Source organism: Neomonachus schauinslandi, chromosome 13, assembly GCF_002201575.2.
Source record: "Neomonachus schauinslandi chromosome 13, ASM220157v2, whole genome shotgun sequence".
Classification (NCBI taxonomy): domain Eukaryota; kingdom Metazoa; phylum Chordata; class Mammalia; order Carnivora; family Phocidae; genus Neomonachus; species Neomonachus schauinslandi.
The window spans coordinates 61,784,237-61,802,243 of record NC_058415.1 but is presented as its reverse complement, the minus strand read 5'-3'; the positions used below and the strand labels follow the sequence as shown (position 1 = coordinate 61,802,243).

Here is an 18,007-nt window from a genome sequence, read left to right as displayed (position 1 = left end):
CTTTGATCAACATTCTTTCAGATACCACTATACATATATAGACATATATATCCAGTATTATATAACTGAGACCATATTAAACTCAAGAAAAATATTAAATATCCAAACTGATTTGAAAATTAATGATGTCAACTAAATGCCATGAAAAGCTGAAACAGCAATTTCATGCTATCTGCCTTATGATCTTAGCTTCTAATGAAAGACACATATGTAACAATCATGACTATTAAGAATGTCTTAACACACACCACCTACTTTGTCAAGTAGTATGCGGGGACCATATATTTTAATCTAGAAGTCTTCTCACTAAAACAGGATGAAAGGATGAGGACATAATCCAGGGAACAAAATAATAGATAAAAAATGAATGCCAGTCCTCCTACTGATGCCACGTTGTAGGGTTCTGAAGTTTTAAAAACCCTACTAAAGTTATACATCAGGATTCATGAAGACCTGCAGCGACCACTGTCCTGGGAGCCTAAGTCAAGAGTTCCGAGAGCCCTTGCTGAATCCAGAAATCATAAATACCACTGAGACAGAATGAAGCTTGGCTCTATCCAAGGCCAAGGCAGTAATGTGGAGATATGCTGTGGCAACATGCTGTGATAATACACAGAGTAAGGCCTTTTGGGTGAGAAAGGCTGAGGTTCGAATCTCAGCTCTTCAGGTTACCATGTGTATGAGGCTGACCCCGTGACTTGCCTTCCATGGGGCTGTTTCCTCATCTGTGAAATGAGGACAACGTCACCCACCTAGTCATGTTCTTTAGAAAACTTGTGGATTCAACAAACGCAAGGCTGCTCTCAAGCAGCTTGCAATCCAATGGAACATATACACAAATAAATGGAGAGTTATAATGTGCTAAGTGCCCTAATGGTCCAGGTTCAGCCTGCTATGAGAGCCCTAGGTAAGGGCACCTCAGTCCGGAAAGGGCTTCCTCTGAGAAAGGAAGGGTGAGTACAAGTCAGGGAAACAGCAGGGCAAAGTCTGCTCTAGGATACAGTACATGCAGAAATTCTAAGGAAGAAAGAAAGGTGTATTTCCAGGAACTAAAAATCAGAAAATAGTTGGGCTAGCTACAGTATAGCATTTGAAGAGAGCATTAACTGAGATTACATATATATATGACACATTAAAATGACTGGCACATACTGGGCACCCTATAAGCATCAGCTACTATTGTTATTATAATTAATATAACGAATGATAATATTTTCTGGAAGGGCCACCTTTCATCAGCAGGCATCTTTAAAAGTCAGGTAACCTTGGTTTCAGAGCAGGCAAGACCATGAGATCTTCTACCTGTGGGCAATCTAATAAAGTACAGGTTTGAGTTTCAGAAGATATGTACATAAAAATGAGAAGGAAATGAAAAAGTTGATTTCAGAAGATATTAAACACTCTTCACAAGCATACCTTTTTGTTCCCACTCTGTGATTTGGAGCAATATCAATTGTATCTGTGGCTGAATCGTGTCTCACTGCCAGTCCTAAGTCTGCAATACAGCAAGTTCCATTCTTCTTTACCAAGATATTCTTGGATTTCAAATCTCTATGAGCAATGGCTGGCTTCCCTAAAGAAACCAAAAGTAAACGTGATTGCTTAAAAAGTGATACCAATCACAATTCTCCCCCTTAGGTTCAAAGCCTCTACTCCTATCCCAATGTCAAAGCATTTCAGCTCACATCACCCACAATACCTGGACAATTACTAGACAACCTCAAGTGAATCATTATACCAAAAGTTGCTGAAATTACATTTCTTCAAAGAAAATAGAGAAAATAAGATGCTCTAAAAAATGGTGCTCAAAAATTGTAAGTCTAACAACTCAAAGACTGGGGGTTAAAGATGTTTGTTTGTTGACATCTTATGAATTATTTATGGAACTCTTGTCACAGACTGATATTTCAGTCCAAGGACCAAGCATCTACACCACTTCCTTTACCTACCAACTATAATATACTCAGTATTAAATTTACAACCTTTAAATACTAACAGTGGAAACCCTGGAGCCCTCCTACACTGCTGGTAGGAATGTAAAATGGTGCAGCCACTTTGGAAAAAAGAGTCACAGTCTGGTAATGCCTCAAAACCGTTAGTTGCTGTATAATCCAGTAATTCCACTGTATAAATAGAGAACTGAAAACATATACCCCCCCCACACACACAAAGTGTACACCAATGTTCATAGAAGCATTATTCACAAAAGCCCAAAGTGGAAACAACCCAAGTGTCCATCAACTGATGGACAAATGTGGTATATCCAAACAATGGAATATTACTCAGCCATAAAAAAGAATGAAGTACTGATGATACATGCTATAACATGGATGAACCCTGGGAACATGCCAAGAGAAAGAAGCCAGCCACAAAAGATCACATATGACACAATTCCACTTATAGGAAATGTCCAGAATAAGCAAATATATAAAGGCAGAAAGTAGATTAGTGGTTGCCCAGGACTAAGGAGTTTGGGAGGAAATGGGGAGTGACTGCTATGGGCACAGTGTTTCTTCTTGGAGTGATGAAAATGTTCTAAAATGGACTGTGGTGATGCACAACTCTGTGAATACACTAAAAGCCACTGAACTGTACACTTAAAATGGGTGAATTGTATGATATGTGAATCATAACGCAATACAACTGTTATTATCAACAACAGTAACAATTACAAAGATGAGGGAGACTAAGATGTGAAAGAGCATGTGTGTGGTAAAGTGGGGAGTGAGGGAGCCACCAGGTGGCAAGAGGATAATCGCTAGAGGAGAGAGACATATTGGCATGTGACAATCCTACATGGCATAAAAATTATACCATAACAATTTCATAACTAAAATTCAGTATATAATTTTTTAACTACAAAGTGGTCTCATGAAGTCTCCTTATCTCAGAGTCAAATATAATTATTAGATTGCCAGATAACATTAGGTGGCATGCTGATTTTTAAAAAGCATTTTTCACATTACATTTGATACTACACATAAAAACACACATTCTTTCAGACTTGAATTCTAAAGTCGAGATCCTCAAAAATCACAAGACTAGATGCTACTTTTAAGAATTCACATACGTATCAGTTTTGTGACAATGACTAGAGAATCTCTAAACAAATTCCCATATTCCTAACTCCACCTGAGATTTTCAACAGAAAGATAAAATAATTTCATTAAAAACCGCATTTTAAACATCTTTATTTAGTCTGACTTCTTAAAAAATTTTCTAACGGACATTAGATTCATGGGAATTTAAAGCTTAAATAACATAAGTACTTTGAGTTACCTTGGGTACCAACAATCTCCATGTGGAGATGGGCAAGTCCACTTGCTGTGGACAAAGCAAGTTTTATCATTCCTTCCACAGTAACTGTATATCTGTTCAAATAATCAAAAAGGGATCCATGCTCATGATAATCTGACACCAACCAGAGCTGAGTCCATGTGCCATTATCTGTAGAGTAGAATAACAATGTTTCAGATGGATTGTAGAACATCAATTTATCTACTCAAAAGTTACCACTTTTTACTCTCAATCCTGAATTCCACAACTGCAACATGACAGTACCTTAAGTCTGAATATTATTTCCTTCATATTTTCACTGTCTTATACTTTTACATACATATCTTTTAGATCCTCTGAGTAAGCCCCCTATTCTTGAGATAAGGCAAGGGTAACTAATCCCACTTAAGAGATAAGGAATCATAGTTCAAAGATGGTGATTTCAAATCTACACAGATGGTAGCAGAGCTGGGACTCCTGAGTGGCTAGAAAAATGTCTGGTTCAGGTGGCGTGCTCAGTAGTTGTTTCTGGAAGGAGGAAGGGAAAGGGGAGTGGGTGGAAGATGAGAAGTATCTGGAGCCTAGTGTAGCCACAGTAGGAATGGAATAGTATAGGACAAAACTGAAAGTGAGCTTAAATGAAGAAATACAAGCTTTAATCACAGACTATACATTCAGTTCACAAAGAAGCCAGATAAGAGATTATTCCAACGTTTCCAGCTTAGAAAAAAATATAAAAATAGTGGTATCATTGACAAATGGTAAAGCTGGAAGAGAAACTAAAATGTCAGGGGGGGGGAAAAGCTGGGGCTGAACCCAGTTTTACACAAGGTGATTCTGAACTTCGACAACTAGGAATATGTATTCCAAAAATTTGTTTGTAAACTAATACATGGCTTTGAAATGTGTTTTCCCATGGGAATCATGGTAAAAACTCTGGCTAGGCTTCTAGGTTAGGCTGGTCCACAAAAGCCTATTTAACCTAGGAGTAGCAAGAAAACCATACACTCGGAAGCAGCACAATTCAGTAAAAGATACACATTTGGAGTCATTCTGACCTGGGGGGAACCCAGGGCCTAGTTATTATTGACTATGTGACCTCAGATAAGTTTCTTAACCAATGAGGCTCTGTTTCTTCTTTTACACAGCAAGAACACCTTACTTTTGCAAAACTGTTAAGAAGAGTTAAAAAACAGGACAACTGATTAAGCATTTAATGGAATGCATGGTTCATAAGAATTTAAAATGGGCTGTCTCCTTCCCTATTGGTTGTAAAAACAAAAAAAAACCCCACCCCAATTAACATAAAACAGATTCTGTAATTTTGAAAGTGGTACTTGAAGGAAAGCAACTCTGATTAGATGAGATTAAGAAAGGTATCTTCAGAAGATTCGGGAGGGGGTTTCTGGGTCCTTTCAAAACAATTTAGATACTCATGACACTAGTTCTTTACAAACTATATATATAAACAAAGCTTACTCTTCAGAAACTTTATAAACTGATTCTATTCAAACTTGTACCTTTTCTTTTCCCTGATACAAATGCATCACTATTTTTACCTGCATGCTTATTAATCATGACTGAATTCTGAAAGGCTGACAAATTAAGAGGAACACAGGCAGATGGAAGAAAGGGAGATTTTCTGAGGTAATTAACAAGAGAAGCAGAAGAAGGATATTTAAGAGGCTGTGTAATATAAAGGGTTGTCTGAGGTGGAATTAACTAAATCAGGAGGATAAAGATAAAGGAGAAGGGAAATAGAGTGGATGGGCTAAATTCTGGGCAAAGTCCATTAACCCCTGACAAAGAAAGAAGAGAGTAGGGAAGATCCAAGAGGGTGAGCCAGTTCCCATGGTGACCACCAGATGACAGCACCAGCTTAGCTTGGCTGCTGCCTGAGCAAATGGGAAAAGAAAGTTCAGGGCACAAAGGCAAGGGCATTTTGCGCCAGGGTGTTTGCTTGGAATAGGCCTAAACCATGTTGGACCTGGGTCAGGTTTGAGCCCCAAATGACAGATTTAAAAGCAACCACCACAGCTGAGTTTGAAACTATGCACGTGGCTAAGTCCTTCAAGGGAGCAATTACTGTTTGTAGACTTAGAGCCTTCATACAAATCAGTAAAAAGAGTTTTAGAAAGCAAACACAACTACTAAGAAATAAGAAATGAACACAGAAAATCTAGAGTCACAGAACATTGTTTGTAAGGTTGTTTTAAGAGTTAGAGGGGACGCTAAATGGTGCCAAAGGCAGAAGAAAATGAAAACTAAGGACTTGGTCAAACTATGATCACTGCTTTTGTTTGTTTTGTTTTTACATTAAGTAATACTAAACTGGTAATAGCCACTGATAAATCACTGCCTACAGCCATCACATCCATCATTGCCCTAAGTCACAAAAAAGAGATAATCAAGGGGCGCCTGGGTGGCTCAGTTGGTTAAGCATCCAACCCTTCCTTTTTGGCTCAGGTCATGATCTCAGGGTTCTGAGGATCAAGCCCCAGGTGGGGCTCTGCGTTCAGCGGGAAGTCTGCTTGAGATTCTTTCCCCTTCCCCACCCCCCATCTGCTCCTCCCCCTGTTCGTGCTCACTCGCTCGCTCGCTTGCTCTCTAAAATAAATAAATAAATAAATAAATAAATAAATAAATAAATAAATAAATAAATAAATAAATAAAATCTTTAAAAAAAGACCTAGATAATCAAATATTAGATGGCTCCTAATGTGATATATATATCAATATATAATATACAATAAACAGTATGTTGTATACAAGTATATAATACAAAATATACAGTATATAGGAAGGCATACAATATTTTCAGGAAACCAATCCAATTACTCAGATTTAGTCTCTAATCCTAACTACCAGTTTTTAAATACAAGGAGCAAGTTCAGAGATACTACAGAAATTCAATCAACACAATCCAAAATGTGGTAAGCCCTACAGGACAAATAATCCAGTTTCTTCAAGAAACTGCAAGAAGAAAAAAAAAAATGAAGAGAAACAAAGCAATTTTAAGGGATTTAAGATAAATATCAACCAAATGCCATGTGTGAACTTCATATCCTAAAGTGAGTAACCAATTGTTTAAAAAAAAAAGAATATACAACTGCAGAAATGTGAAACTGACTGGATACTGATGACATTTTAAAAATTGACAACAGGAATTTGGTCATGCTGCATTACGATTCCTTAATCTAAAGATACAAAAGAAAGGTATTTATGGATAAAAAGATATATACCATATCTTTGGCTTCAAATAATTCAGAGAGAGGCAGAGTAGGCGGAATCAGATCAAATATGATTGGCAATGAGCTAATCACTGTTGAAGCTGGGTGACAGGTGTTCTTTATACTCTACTCGCTCCACTTTTCTATATATTGGAAATTTTCTAGAAATAAACTCTTAAAAAAACCCCAATAAATGCATACTGAGAATAAATCTGAAAATACAGAAAAGCAAAAGGGAAAATCATTAAACAATATTCTGAAGAAATAAATATCGTTGAAGAAAATGGGAAGGGAGAGGAGGAAAAAGAGGACCATGGTTCTGGCCAATCTCAAAGAGAAAATGATAGCATTTTTTAAAAATAGGAAAGCTGGGAAATGCATCTGATTGCGGGCGGGGCTGATGAGAGTTCTAACGCCGAGTCTCTGATGAAGCTACAAAAGCAGCAACTATGGGCACAACAGTAAGAGCCGAAGCCAAGACAGCAGATGAAGTCCAGTGAAGCCACTGCTCCCCATCAGCGCTCATTCTGACTCTCCACTGACTCTCCTGCAGCATCAGACTGAGCCAGGGCCCCAGGCACCTGTATCACAGGCAAGAAAGTGTCTAGATGGTTGGTTACCAATGGGCACGGTGGTCCTGGGGAACTATTTCTCTATGTAATGGAGTTGATTTAAAAATTTATTTATTTAAAAGATTACCTAGCCCCTGCCAACTTAAAACACAGAATACACTGAGAAGTTATTTTTACTCTTCCTATAAATAAGGTCATTAGTATCTATTAAAATGCCCTAATGGTCATTAGGTCAAAAGAAATTTAAAGGAAACAGATCTCTGGGCTCTAACTTATCTCAAAATTTTGAGCAACCAGAGTTTATAAAACTCTATTTTTTCTATGCTATGACTATACTCAACTTACTAACTGCCTAAAACCAAAATAACAAAAGCACATCCCTTTTAAATTTAAATATAACTCTTTTATCTTATAAAACAGAGATTTAGAAACACGTCAAGAACATCTTTAAGAAGTTCCTGTTTTTTAAGCCTCTGCGTCCGGCTCGGGTCGTGATCCCAGGGTCGTGGGATCGAGCCCCGCATTGGGCGCCCTGCTCAGTGGGGAGCCTGCTTCTCCCTCGCCCTCTCCCGACGCCTGCCACTCCCCCTGTTTGTACTCTCTCTTGCTGTCAAATAAATAAAAAATCTTTAAAAAAAAAAAAAAAAGAAGTTCCTGTTTGTAAAGGTTTCTAATATATTCTTTTTGACTTAATGGGTCTAATCTGTATGACAAACATTTATTTCTCATCAAATCTGGCAATGTTTAGTATCCATATTTGTAGAAAGGCTCAAGTAGACATTATACTCAAAGGAGAAGCAGATGTTACTGACCTTTATTGTCTGCTGCTATAAATCCCAAGATGTTTTCATGACGTAACATTACAGTCTGATAAATCTCTGCCTCACGGAACCATGAGCGCTCTTCTCTAGAGGAGAATATTTTAACAGCAACTTCTTCTCCTCTCCACTTTCCTCGCCAAACTTCTCCAAATCGACCTTTGCCAATACTTTCTTGTAACACAATAGTTCTTGCAATTGTTCTCTGAACGAGCAGAGGTAAACCTAAAGATAAAAATAGGCATTAAAGAGTGACAGAATAACTCCAAAAGCTCTGTCTTTAAAGAACTTAACAATCTCACTAAGGAGCGGCAGACTACATTTGCAAAAATAGTAATTCATAATAAAATGAAAACAGGATTATAAATATAATAAAAGAATCTAGAAACTCCTGCCTAGAGAGTCCAGGTAGGCTTTATAAAGTAAGTTGAATCTGACTCTCCTTTACAGAAGGGATAGCACCACAGGAGAAGAGGAAATAAGATTTTCAGGTAGGAGGACTATTAAAGCAAAGGTAGAAGAGGGAAATGAATGAATGTTTACAGAACCAGCTCAGTTAAACAGAAGGGCAATGTGTGTGGTAAAGCAGCGGAAGAGAAGGGAAGCTGTCATCAGAGTATGAAGAGTACTGAATGCTGAGCTCAAGATGACCAATGAGAGGGGCGCCTGGGTGGCTCAGTCGGTTAAGTGTCTGCCTTCAGCTCAGGTCATGATCCCACGGTCCTGGGATCTAGTCCTGCAGCGGGCTCCTTGCTCAGTGGGAAGCCTGCTTCTCCCTCTCCCTCTGCCTGCCACTCCCCCAGCTTGTGCTCTCTCAACTCTCTCTGTCAAATAAATAAAATCCTTAAAAAAAAAAAAAAAAAAAGACCAATGAGAGCTGTGGATTAAACAGGAACTATTAAAAATTTCTGAAAAGGTTCATGAATGAGGAGAAGCAATTTAAAAATTGCTTTCAGAAGGATGAATCTGGTAATGGTTTTACTGATGGGAGGAGAAAAGTATGTGAACACAAGAAACATAAAATCAGTATGTACAATCCATACTGATTTCAATAAGTCAGTAAAAATTATCACAGAAACCATTTCAAGACAAGCAATTTACGCACTAGGAACTGGCTGGCTGCGCAGGCAACATTAGTATCTTAAAGAATGATGCCAAGTCACTTAATGTGGTGATGGGACACTGGCATTATTTCACCATCTGAACGTGCCCTACTCTAAAATATGTATATAAATTTTTAAAATACTGTCACACTTACTTGTTTACAAAAAAGGATTTATCACTACCTACAACATTTAAGTATCACTGTATGTGGGACTATTCCAATTCACTTACTATCACATCCCCTCATGGACTAAGTAAGTGTCATCTTAAATTATACTGACCCTGACAATAAAAATACCAGTTATAAACCATGTTCTACACTAGTATTTTTTTCATACAATCTATACACATAAATGTGTGTAATTTATAATCTATATTCAGAGTTCCTTGCTAGACCAAATTAACCCAATGGTAGTAAATGAAATTATGTGCTGTCTTTGGTTTCCTGATGTGAAATGCTTCTAAATTCAAACGTTAAGTCTTTAAAGTGATCAGAAGTTTTTCCTCTTTTCATCTATAAGTTTCTCAAATGGGTCCTTTTCCTCTTCTTGTTCTCTATCCTCTCCACCTCCTGCAAAGTAGTTAGCAGTCTAATTATAAACAATTGTTTTTATGTTTATAAGGAGGCTGTTAGCTAAAAACAGATCTGTGAAAAATCCTTATTTAAATCAAGGAGCTCTTTTAATATTACGAATATCCTTAATTGTGTTGTTTAGTATAGATACTAATTTGTAAAATTTTCTTACAGCCTTTGAATGGGGTCATATGATATACTTCAAGATTTAAAGTACACTTAAGAGTTAACTTCAGGAGGCTACTCTGGAAGTTAGAAAGGCAAGGAGTACAGAAGAAAGGGGAATTACAAATGGGAAGTCTGAAAATGTCTAACACATTCAGGTCCCATGTAAGTGATATGGTCAAGAAAGGTACCAGGACAAGGAAAGTTTTTGTCTCCCCATTATCACTGGATTCTAGATCCCAAACTAAAATTCAAAGCCAAATCTAGATTCATCATATTATCTATATTTAGTTACCATAACCCACGTGAATACATGAGCATTTTTAAAAAGTAATAATTTTCTTCTAAAGAGAAAAATAAATAGGGCTAATTCAAATCTCTATGTTCTCTGCTTTCCTCTTCTGTATCCTTAGAACTGCTTGAAAGAAAAACTTCAATAGGGAAACAGGGTCCGAGCAGCTTCGCGTGCAGTGAACAATCGAAATAAGACCTGAACAACCTGCGTACATTATAAGAGATTATAAGCATGAACAAAACATAATGAACAGTGGCCTAAGAGATTCACTCTCTTTCAAAAACTGGCACATGTGCACATGCACACACACACTTTACAATCTAATGACAGCTTAAATAAGGGCACACTCACAACCTGTGATTCAAATTAATGCAACAGGGATTAGGTTAGCTTCAGGCACAGAGCTGCCCACAGTTCCCAAGTTAAAGATACAGTCTTTGAGAAATAGAGATCAGGCCTTTCCTCCACTATGGTCATGATACTAAATAATAAACATATGAATTCATAACATGAAATGTTTAGTTTTACCTTTTCTCAATAAGCAAAAGAACTAAAAAGGGTATTACATAAAGACATTTTACTTATAGTCATGAGCCCCATGCATGAGACAGCATTAAGGCTTTATAATGAATAGAAGGGAAACAGGTGGCATTTTCTGCTATCATTCATCATAAGATAGCCTCTGTCTCAATAAATTTGGAGGCCATTCAGCACATAATGAACTATGACAGGGAAAGGAGGCCTTCAACTAAGTTTTTTTGGTACAATGCAGCAAACTAATACCATATGTCAGATTTTTCTTCCAAATATCTTTCCAATAAGAGTAACACCTGTCATTTGGACAGAACTACAATTTATCAAAACATCTTGTCTCACTTGAACCTCACAACAATCCAATGACGTGCACAGGGCAGGGTTCTTTACTTTCATTTTAAAGATAAAATAACTTGGGCATGAGACATCAGCTAACTGCCCGAAGCCACAGAGCTAGCAAACAATGTAGACAAGTTTTTGCAGGGTAAGGCATAAAAGAAAGGAGAGAGAGAAGCTTTCAGACAACAGAGCTGTGGTTCCTGGTGTATCTAAAAATACAGATAAAATGGAAAAAGAGTGATTTCATTCTTGACTTCATGTCTGTATCTTAAAAAGTAAATAAATGCATTCTTATTCAGAACTCTGCTGCCTTCCAGACAGCAATTTCTTCTAATCCTTTAGGTAGGCTTATTCCCCTGGAGGCCTGTTAGAGTACCACTGTGCCAAGTGGCAGGAGCAGCTGTGATTTCCCTGGGTGTAAGTTTGGCAACAAGGGATTAATTCCAAATGATCTGTAGCCACCCTGATTTCCTGTGACTTTGGTCTTTGCTTATCACAGTTTTTTTGATCTAGGGATGACTTCTAGACTGAGCCCGATCTCCTTTGGGAACCCTTTGGACCAACTCAGAATCAACTGGAAACCCTGGGGAAGCCCTAAAACAAGCTCTCTCCACTCCTCTACCACTCCAGCCCAAAGACTGTCACATCTCCAGTGCCAAGGCTGTTCCATCTCAATCCAACCTCTCACTGCCTCCCTGCTCACAATGGTCTCAGGGATCCTTAAAGGCTGCCTTGAGAGACCTGGGTTCCGGTGCAAGCCTATATGTGTCCTAGCGTCATGGATCGAAGTCACTTACTGAATATACATGGTCAAAGTCAACAGACAACTTCAGGCCAAGAATCCAGTTTCTTCATACTTATATGACTCAACAGATATGCATATAAATCAATATATATTCATTTCCTTAAAATAAGTAGACATTTGTCATTGTGTGAACTTTCTGTAGTATCAGATGTGATTTCATGCTTCAGTCATATTCTTCCTCCGGTCACAACTTCTGCTTTAATGTTCGTTTAGTAACTTGATTATAAAATTAGCGAAATTTTCATTGGGTATATTTTTTCTTTTTTTTTTTTAAGATTTTATTTATTTGACAGAGAGACACAGCAAGAGAGGGAACACAAGCAGGGGGAGTGGGAGGGAGAAGCAGGCTTCCCACAGAGCAGGAAGCCCGATGCGGGGCTTGATCCCAGGACCCTGGGATCAGGACCTGAGCCGAAGGCCAACGCTTAACAACCGACCCACCCAGGCGCCACCACTATGTATATTTTCAAATCTTCATTTTATCTATAAACCTAGGCTTTCTTTGAAGTTGTTTCATATTTTCCAAAAGACAGTATATCTCAGGATCTGTTCCATATTTATGATGAGGAAACAGAAGCCCAAAAGAAGAAAAACAGTTTAACCAAGGTCGGAGTCAACCAATGACAAAATTTGCACTGGACTCTAGATCTCTTGATTCCTGGCCCAGTGTCAAATTACAATATTGTAGAGGACAGGGGTCTTCCTCTCTTAGCATCCTTTCAAAGCACATGCAAGTGAAAAAATAAATCCCTTTCAATTTAAACATGAAGCACTGCTATACCAAAATCCACTTCAAGGGATGATCCTGGCAACTAACCAGTCTATTTCTGACACCGCAAGAATCAGCAAATGGAACTGAGAAAAGCAAACATCACAGAGGCCATGAATCCATAAAGCTATATTCAATAATAAGGTGGTTAGACATTTTTCTGAAGTGAGAAAATCATCATTAGTTTAATAAAAAACTAGGTCTGAGCTAAAGACAGCAATTTCATACATTAAAAAAGCAAATAACCTTCACAATTCCAAACACATTTTCTGTCATGCTTGCTTTCAAGTATAAAAATAAAGCTGCTAAACAATCCTGAATAGAATGGGTAGCCGCAGATCATTTGAGTATCTATGAACTTCAGCCTCACCCATAAGAAAATAATTATCCTTATTCTTTTTATCTCATGGAGTCATAAGAAGGTGAGAAAGCTTTGAAATTTATACAAACATGAAGCTGACTTACTTATTTCAACAGTAAAAGTACATTCTAATTTGTCTATGCTAAACTAGTCACAGTCAGACCTTTATTGGGCTTAAAGTTGGAATTTGTATTCACACTATCCCAAGTTTTAAACACACTAAGCCAAACTGGCTTAGCCAACTAATAAAATAAATAATCCAGTTAACTTTTAAAAGATTTCTTAGGAAAAAGGAAAAATAATTCCATTACCTGATCCAGAACCTGATGTCGTCATATCATATATTAAATCTTTTAATGTAGTGCCCTCTGAAATAAAAGGGCGATCTAAGGAAGGATCCTCTTCATTTGGCACGCGATGGTGAATGACAGTACGGTTATGGCAGATATAAACCATCAACATGAGTGAGATGCAGACAAAGCAGACTGGTCCAGCAATGACAGCTGCCAGTTCGACGGGACCAAGGCCAGATGATGGCTTTCCTGAAAAAGAGCCTCAAATGAAATAAACATCAACAATAGCAAAAACACTGAAGGTGGCAACCACAATTTCCTAATCCTCCACATTTCCTATACTTGGCCACTACTCCCATTAGTCAGAGAACCTCATTCCAGAAGCTCGTAAGGCTCAAATCCAGAACAAGTGAATCATCCAGTCTTCACCCACTGGCCCCCCTTTCATGATCACCAGCTCAGTCAACATCCACTTACTCTTCCTCTGCTCTTCAGCCTTCATCTAAGGAAGTAACTTTCCCATTCTTGAGATCTTTATTTGGATTTCTTATGATAGAATCCTAATTCTAGTGATTTCTTTTAAGAAGAGTACATGGGTCCTTATACACTGAATACTTAATTATCTAAAGATGGCTATTGCTTTTATATATGGAAAATCTTGGCTGATCTAAAGAATTTTGGGTAACAATTAATATACGATGTTCCACCACCTTTTGGTATTTAAAAAAAGAAGAAAATCTGAACTTTTTCTCCCTTTTAGAGGTAAGCGGTGCTACCTTGGGCTGAATGCATAAACAATTTTTTTCTTCTTGAAACTGACACTTTTTTATTATATGTATTTGGTTAAGTATTTTTTCATTAATTTCATTAATTTTGGTAGCACATTCTTTTCTGTCTGCTTGTATGTCATTTTCTGGAATTTCTGTAGTAAGCATACTGGATCACCTAGATTTATCCTCTACATCTCTTTATTTGCCCACTGTCTTTTCTCCCTGAATTGTAACACAATTTCTCAAGCTTGTCTTGCCTTAAGCTTGTCTCACACTAGGCTATAAAATATCAGTCTCCAGTCTGCTACTCACTTTCAATATTACATTTTAAAAAATAATTCATCAGTTGAGCTTTTCATCTAAAAGTGATCTTTAGGGCGCCTGGGTGGCTCAGTTGGTTAAGCGACTGCCTTCAGCTCAGGTCATGATCCTGGAGTCCCGGGATCGAGTCCCGCATCGGGCTCCCTGCTCAGCGGGGAGTCTGCTTCTCCCTCTGACCCTCCCCCCTCTCGTGTGCTCTCTCTCTCTCATTCTCTCTCTCAAATAAATAAATAAAATCTTAAAAAAAATAAAAAATAAAAAAATAAAAGTGATCTTTAACTGAAAATGGACTTTGGACTGTCTGAAAGTTCTTCCTTACCATGAGGTTAAGTCTTTTTCATAGGACCAATCTACTCTGATTTACCCAGTTCAGTTCACTTCTTTTGAACCACTGAATCTTTTCATTTGGTAATTTTTTGACTGTTTGCTTAACAGAGACCTGGGAATGAGGGATTTATGTATGTTTAGCATTAGAAATGAAGTAAGTGCTTCACAAGGCTTTATAAGCCTTCATTTAGATATTTCAAGCCCAAACAATGGAAATGGGGATTCCGGAATTATAATTTTCTTTGTCATATTAGAATTGCAGATACCCTAAACAGAAGTCAGAAAAATTAGTCATTTGAAACTTGCCATGGGGAAGCTTCCCTATAATGCTGAAGATCTCGTTTTACTTTGCTATTATCACTTGAATGAAGAGGAGGACTGCCTCCCTCTGTAGCCTGCAGGACTTGGCCCTTTTCTGCTCGGCCACAGCAGTGCTTCCGACTTCAGTTAGCATGATGCCTGGATCAACTGTGAGTGGAGAGTGAGCACTGTGGTCTGCCTCCCTGAGCAATGAAACCAGGTACTTCTTCCTAAAGGAGAATGACCGTTTGCTCCTGTAACCTTCTCACCCCAAGCCCCTCAGGTTAAGGTTTGGTGGGATTTTGTAAGAGGTCCTTTCACTCCCTGCTTTTCACATGGGTAGTCAAACTTCACTAGCCTGAAGTTATCTGCACTACAAATTACAGAAGTTTCTCACAAGCACAGGCATGAGGGTGGTGTTCTTCCATCAATTCGGCTAGCATGAATATAGATTTCCCACATTTTTATATTCCTTTGATTATGACAGTAGAAATTTGGGATTCGAGGAACGTGATGGAGGAGGTAAATACTTGTGCTCAGACTAACATCTTAAACCAGAACCTGAAAATTAAACTAATCCTAAGAGTGTATAAAGCCTTCAAATTCCTGGCTCTGCCAGGACATTGTAAAATGTAAACCATGGCAAAGGACCAAAACCTAGAAATCACATATAATGATTTATAAAGATCATAAAGCAAGGTTACATTACAAAATGAAGGCATCTGGACTGTTTAGTGCTGCTCTCAATTCCTGCCCATTATCAATTGCTTTAAAAGGCTGGAGCATTATATAAGGAAAAGAAATCCACTCTGAGGACAAAGTAGGGACCCCCTGAGGACATACTGCTATGGCAGCTTTGTCAGAATTTGCCTTTAAGAGGCTAGCCTTTAGGCCCTAACGGACCTCAGAGAAAGTCTATTATTGGAACCACGTTGTCAAACAACACACACCCAGAAGTCGGGATCTTGGCTACTCCTGTAACTCTACAACTATGGACAGGTTCCTTCTTGCCTCGGAACTGAATGAGCTGGGGTAGACAAAGTTCTAAGATCCCTTCCAGTTCTAAAACCATAGTCAGAATCAGCTTTTCTTGTAGTATTAAGAAAAAAAAATCTTATACAACAACTTACCAACAGTTGGGAGTTCTATTTTATTGCAATGGTCCTGGTTGCAGCAATAGGTTGTAGTAACAGACCCAGTTTTTGAAGATGGTGCACATACAAATGGTCTGTCTCGAGGAATTAGGTCAATTTCAGCTATACACATGCTATTGTGTATAACTTTGTCTGTGGTCTCTGTGACAGAGACAAAGCAGAGCCCATCTGTCACACAAGTAAAATTGTCTTTTGTACAAAGGTGGCAGAAACACTGTAATGCTGGAAAAAGAGAACAAGATTCTATTAGAAAAAATTCTCCAAGTTAACAATTTGAAATTATCCCATATTCACTAAAATAATACATTCCTGATCCTATTATAATCATACAATTTCTTTGCACTGTTCAAAAAACAAAACTCTTACTACTCTCAGAAGTTCTAAATTCGGGCGCCTGGGTGGCTCAGTTGGCTGAGCGACTGCCTTCAGCTCAGGTCATGATCCTGGAGTCCCGGGATCGAGTCCCACATCGGGCTCCAGTCCCACATCGGGCTCCCTGCTCAGCAGGGAGTCTGCTTCTCCCTCTGACCCTCCCCCCTCTCGTGTGCTTGCTCTCTCTCTCTCTCTCTCTCTCTCAAATAAATAAAATCTTAAAAAAAAAAAAAAGAAGTTCTAAATTCTGTTGAGAACCACACATACGTAGGAGTCAAATATGATAAAATCTGGACCCACGTTTTTTTCTAAAACTTTTTTGCTTCCAAGTATAGAAAAATTCTTACAAGTAATTTAATTAAGTTAAGGCAAGCACTTGCCTCCTATTTGAAACACAGTACATTTAAATTTTTTATTGTTATTCTTAACAGCTCAAAGCTATGTATTCACATAGTCCCCCATTGGGAAGCAATGTGTGAAAATACTTCTACCTACTCATGGTAGGTTGGAAATGTCATTTGGGTGGATTTATGGCAACGGAGTAAAATGGAAATAGATTTGTATTAAGCCAGACACTCTTTCCTCTTATGCAAACCCTAAGAAAGACATATATCTTCTAGCTAGGATTAGTGTACTTGCTCAGTAAGCCAAGGAGACTGCACCAGTAATACGTAAATGCTCCAATCACACACCCAACCATAGACTGGAGAAACACTAGCTCCATGCCCACTTTTATCTTTTGGTCTTTCTGGCTCAACTTGAGAGGTGACTCCTTTAGGGAAGTCTTCCCCTAATTACCCCTTCCCATATACACAGACACACACACCCTCCACCATGCTGTCCAATGAGGTTAAATGCTGCCCAAAGCACACACTGCTTACCAGATTGCTAATTTTTTCTCTCCCCTATGAAACTATAAGCTCATTGAGGGCAGAGATCCACAGTAATCATTTCCATAAATCCATATTTAACATACCAGCATTCAAAAATGATTTTTGTTAAGTCAATGACAGAATGGATACTTACATTCCACTACAAACTCATGAAACTGCAAAACACAGATATGTCCTTAAGTCCAAACAAACTTGCCAATTGTTGGAAAGGAAAAAGTTACAGTCCAGGTATGTAGTATGTAGAATGGCTACTTACGATGAGGCCAAGGAGGTCCACAGAAACTGTGTATCTAGAAAAAGAATAGCTAGGCAGGCAGGGCAGAAGAAAGCCAACTCTGCACAGCTAAGTTGCTGTGCAGGAAGGGTTAACTCAGCAGGCTTGAGTTGCTCAAACCCTGCACACTCCCAAGAAAGGCCTGTCTTCAGGCCTGGCCCCTGGCCAATCCCTAGGAAATGAGCTCTGAGCCCTTAAGATATTCCCCCTGGTAAGAATGCTACAAGCCTGTGTGACTGAGCCCTAGTAAAAACCCTGGACACCAAGGCTCTGCTGAGCTTCCCAGGCTGGCAACACTGCGCATGTGCTGTCACACCACTGCTGAGCTATGGCATGCACCTGTGCTCCTGCGCTAGCCGAGGACACCTGGAAGCTGGCACCTGGTTTCTCCTGGGATTTGCCCCAGGCGCCTTTTCCTTTGGTGATTTAATATGTATCTTTCCCACTGTAATAAACAATAA

At 38.6% G+C, this 18,007-nt stretch overlaps 1 protein-coding gene across 2 annotated transcripts in view; it reads right to left on the bottom strand.

The window, feature by feature from the left end:
* TGFBR1 (transforming growth factor beta receptor 1) overlaps positions 1-18,007 on the bottom strand; it is a 51,821-nt gene that overhangs the window by 8,644 nt on the left and 25,170 nt on the right. Inside the window, exons 2-6 of one of the 2 annotated variants that reach the window (XM_021691624.2) lie at positions 15,984-16,229; positions 13,154-13,396; positions 7,891-8,121; positions 3,280-3,447; positions 1,417-1,573 (exon numbers count right to left, since the gene is read on the bottom strand). In XM_021691624.2, the coding sequence (XP_021547299.1) occupies positions 1,417-1,573; positions 3,280-3,447; positions 7,891-8,121; positions 13,154-13,396; positions 15,984-16,229 (1,045 nt within the window). The remainder of the gene's footprint in view (positions 1-1,416; positions 1,574-3,279; positions 3,448-7,890; positions 8,122-13,153; positions 13,397-15,983; positions 16,230-18,007) is intronic. The other variant, XM_044920374.1, reaches the window with a different exon arrangement.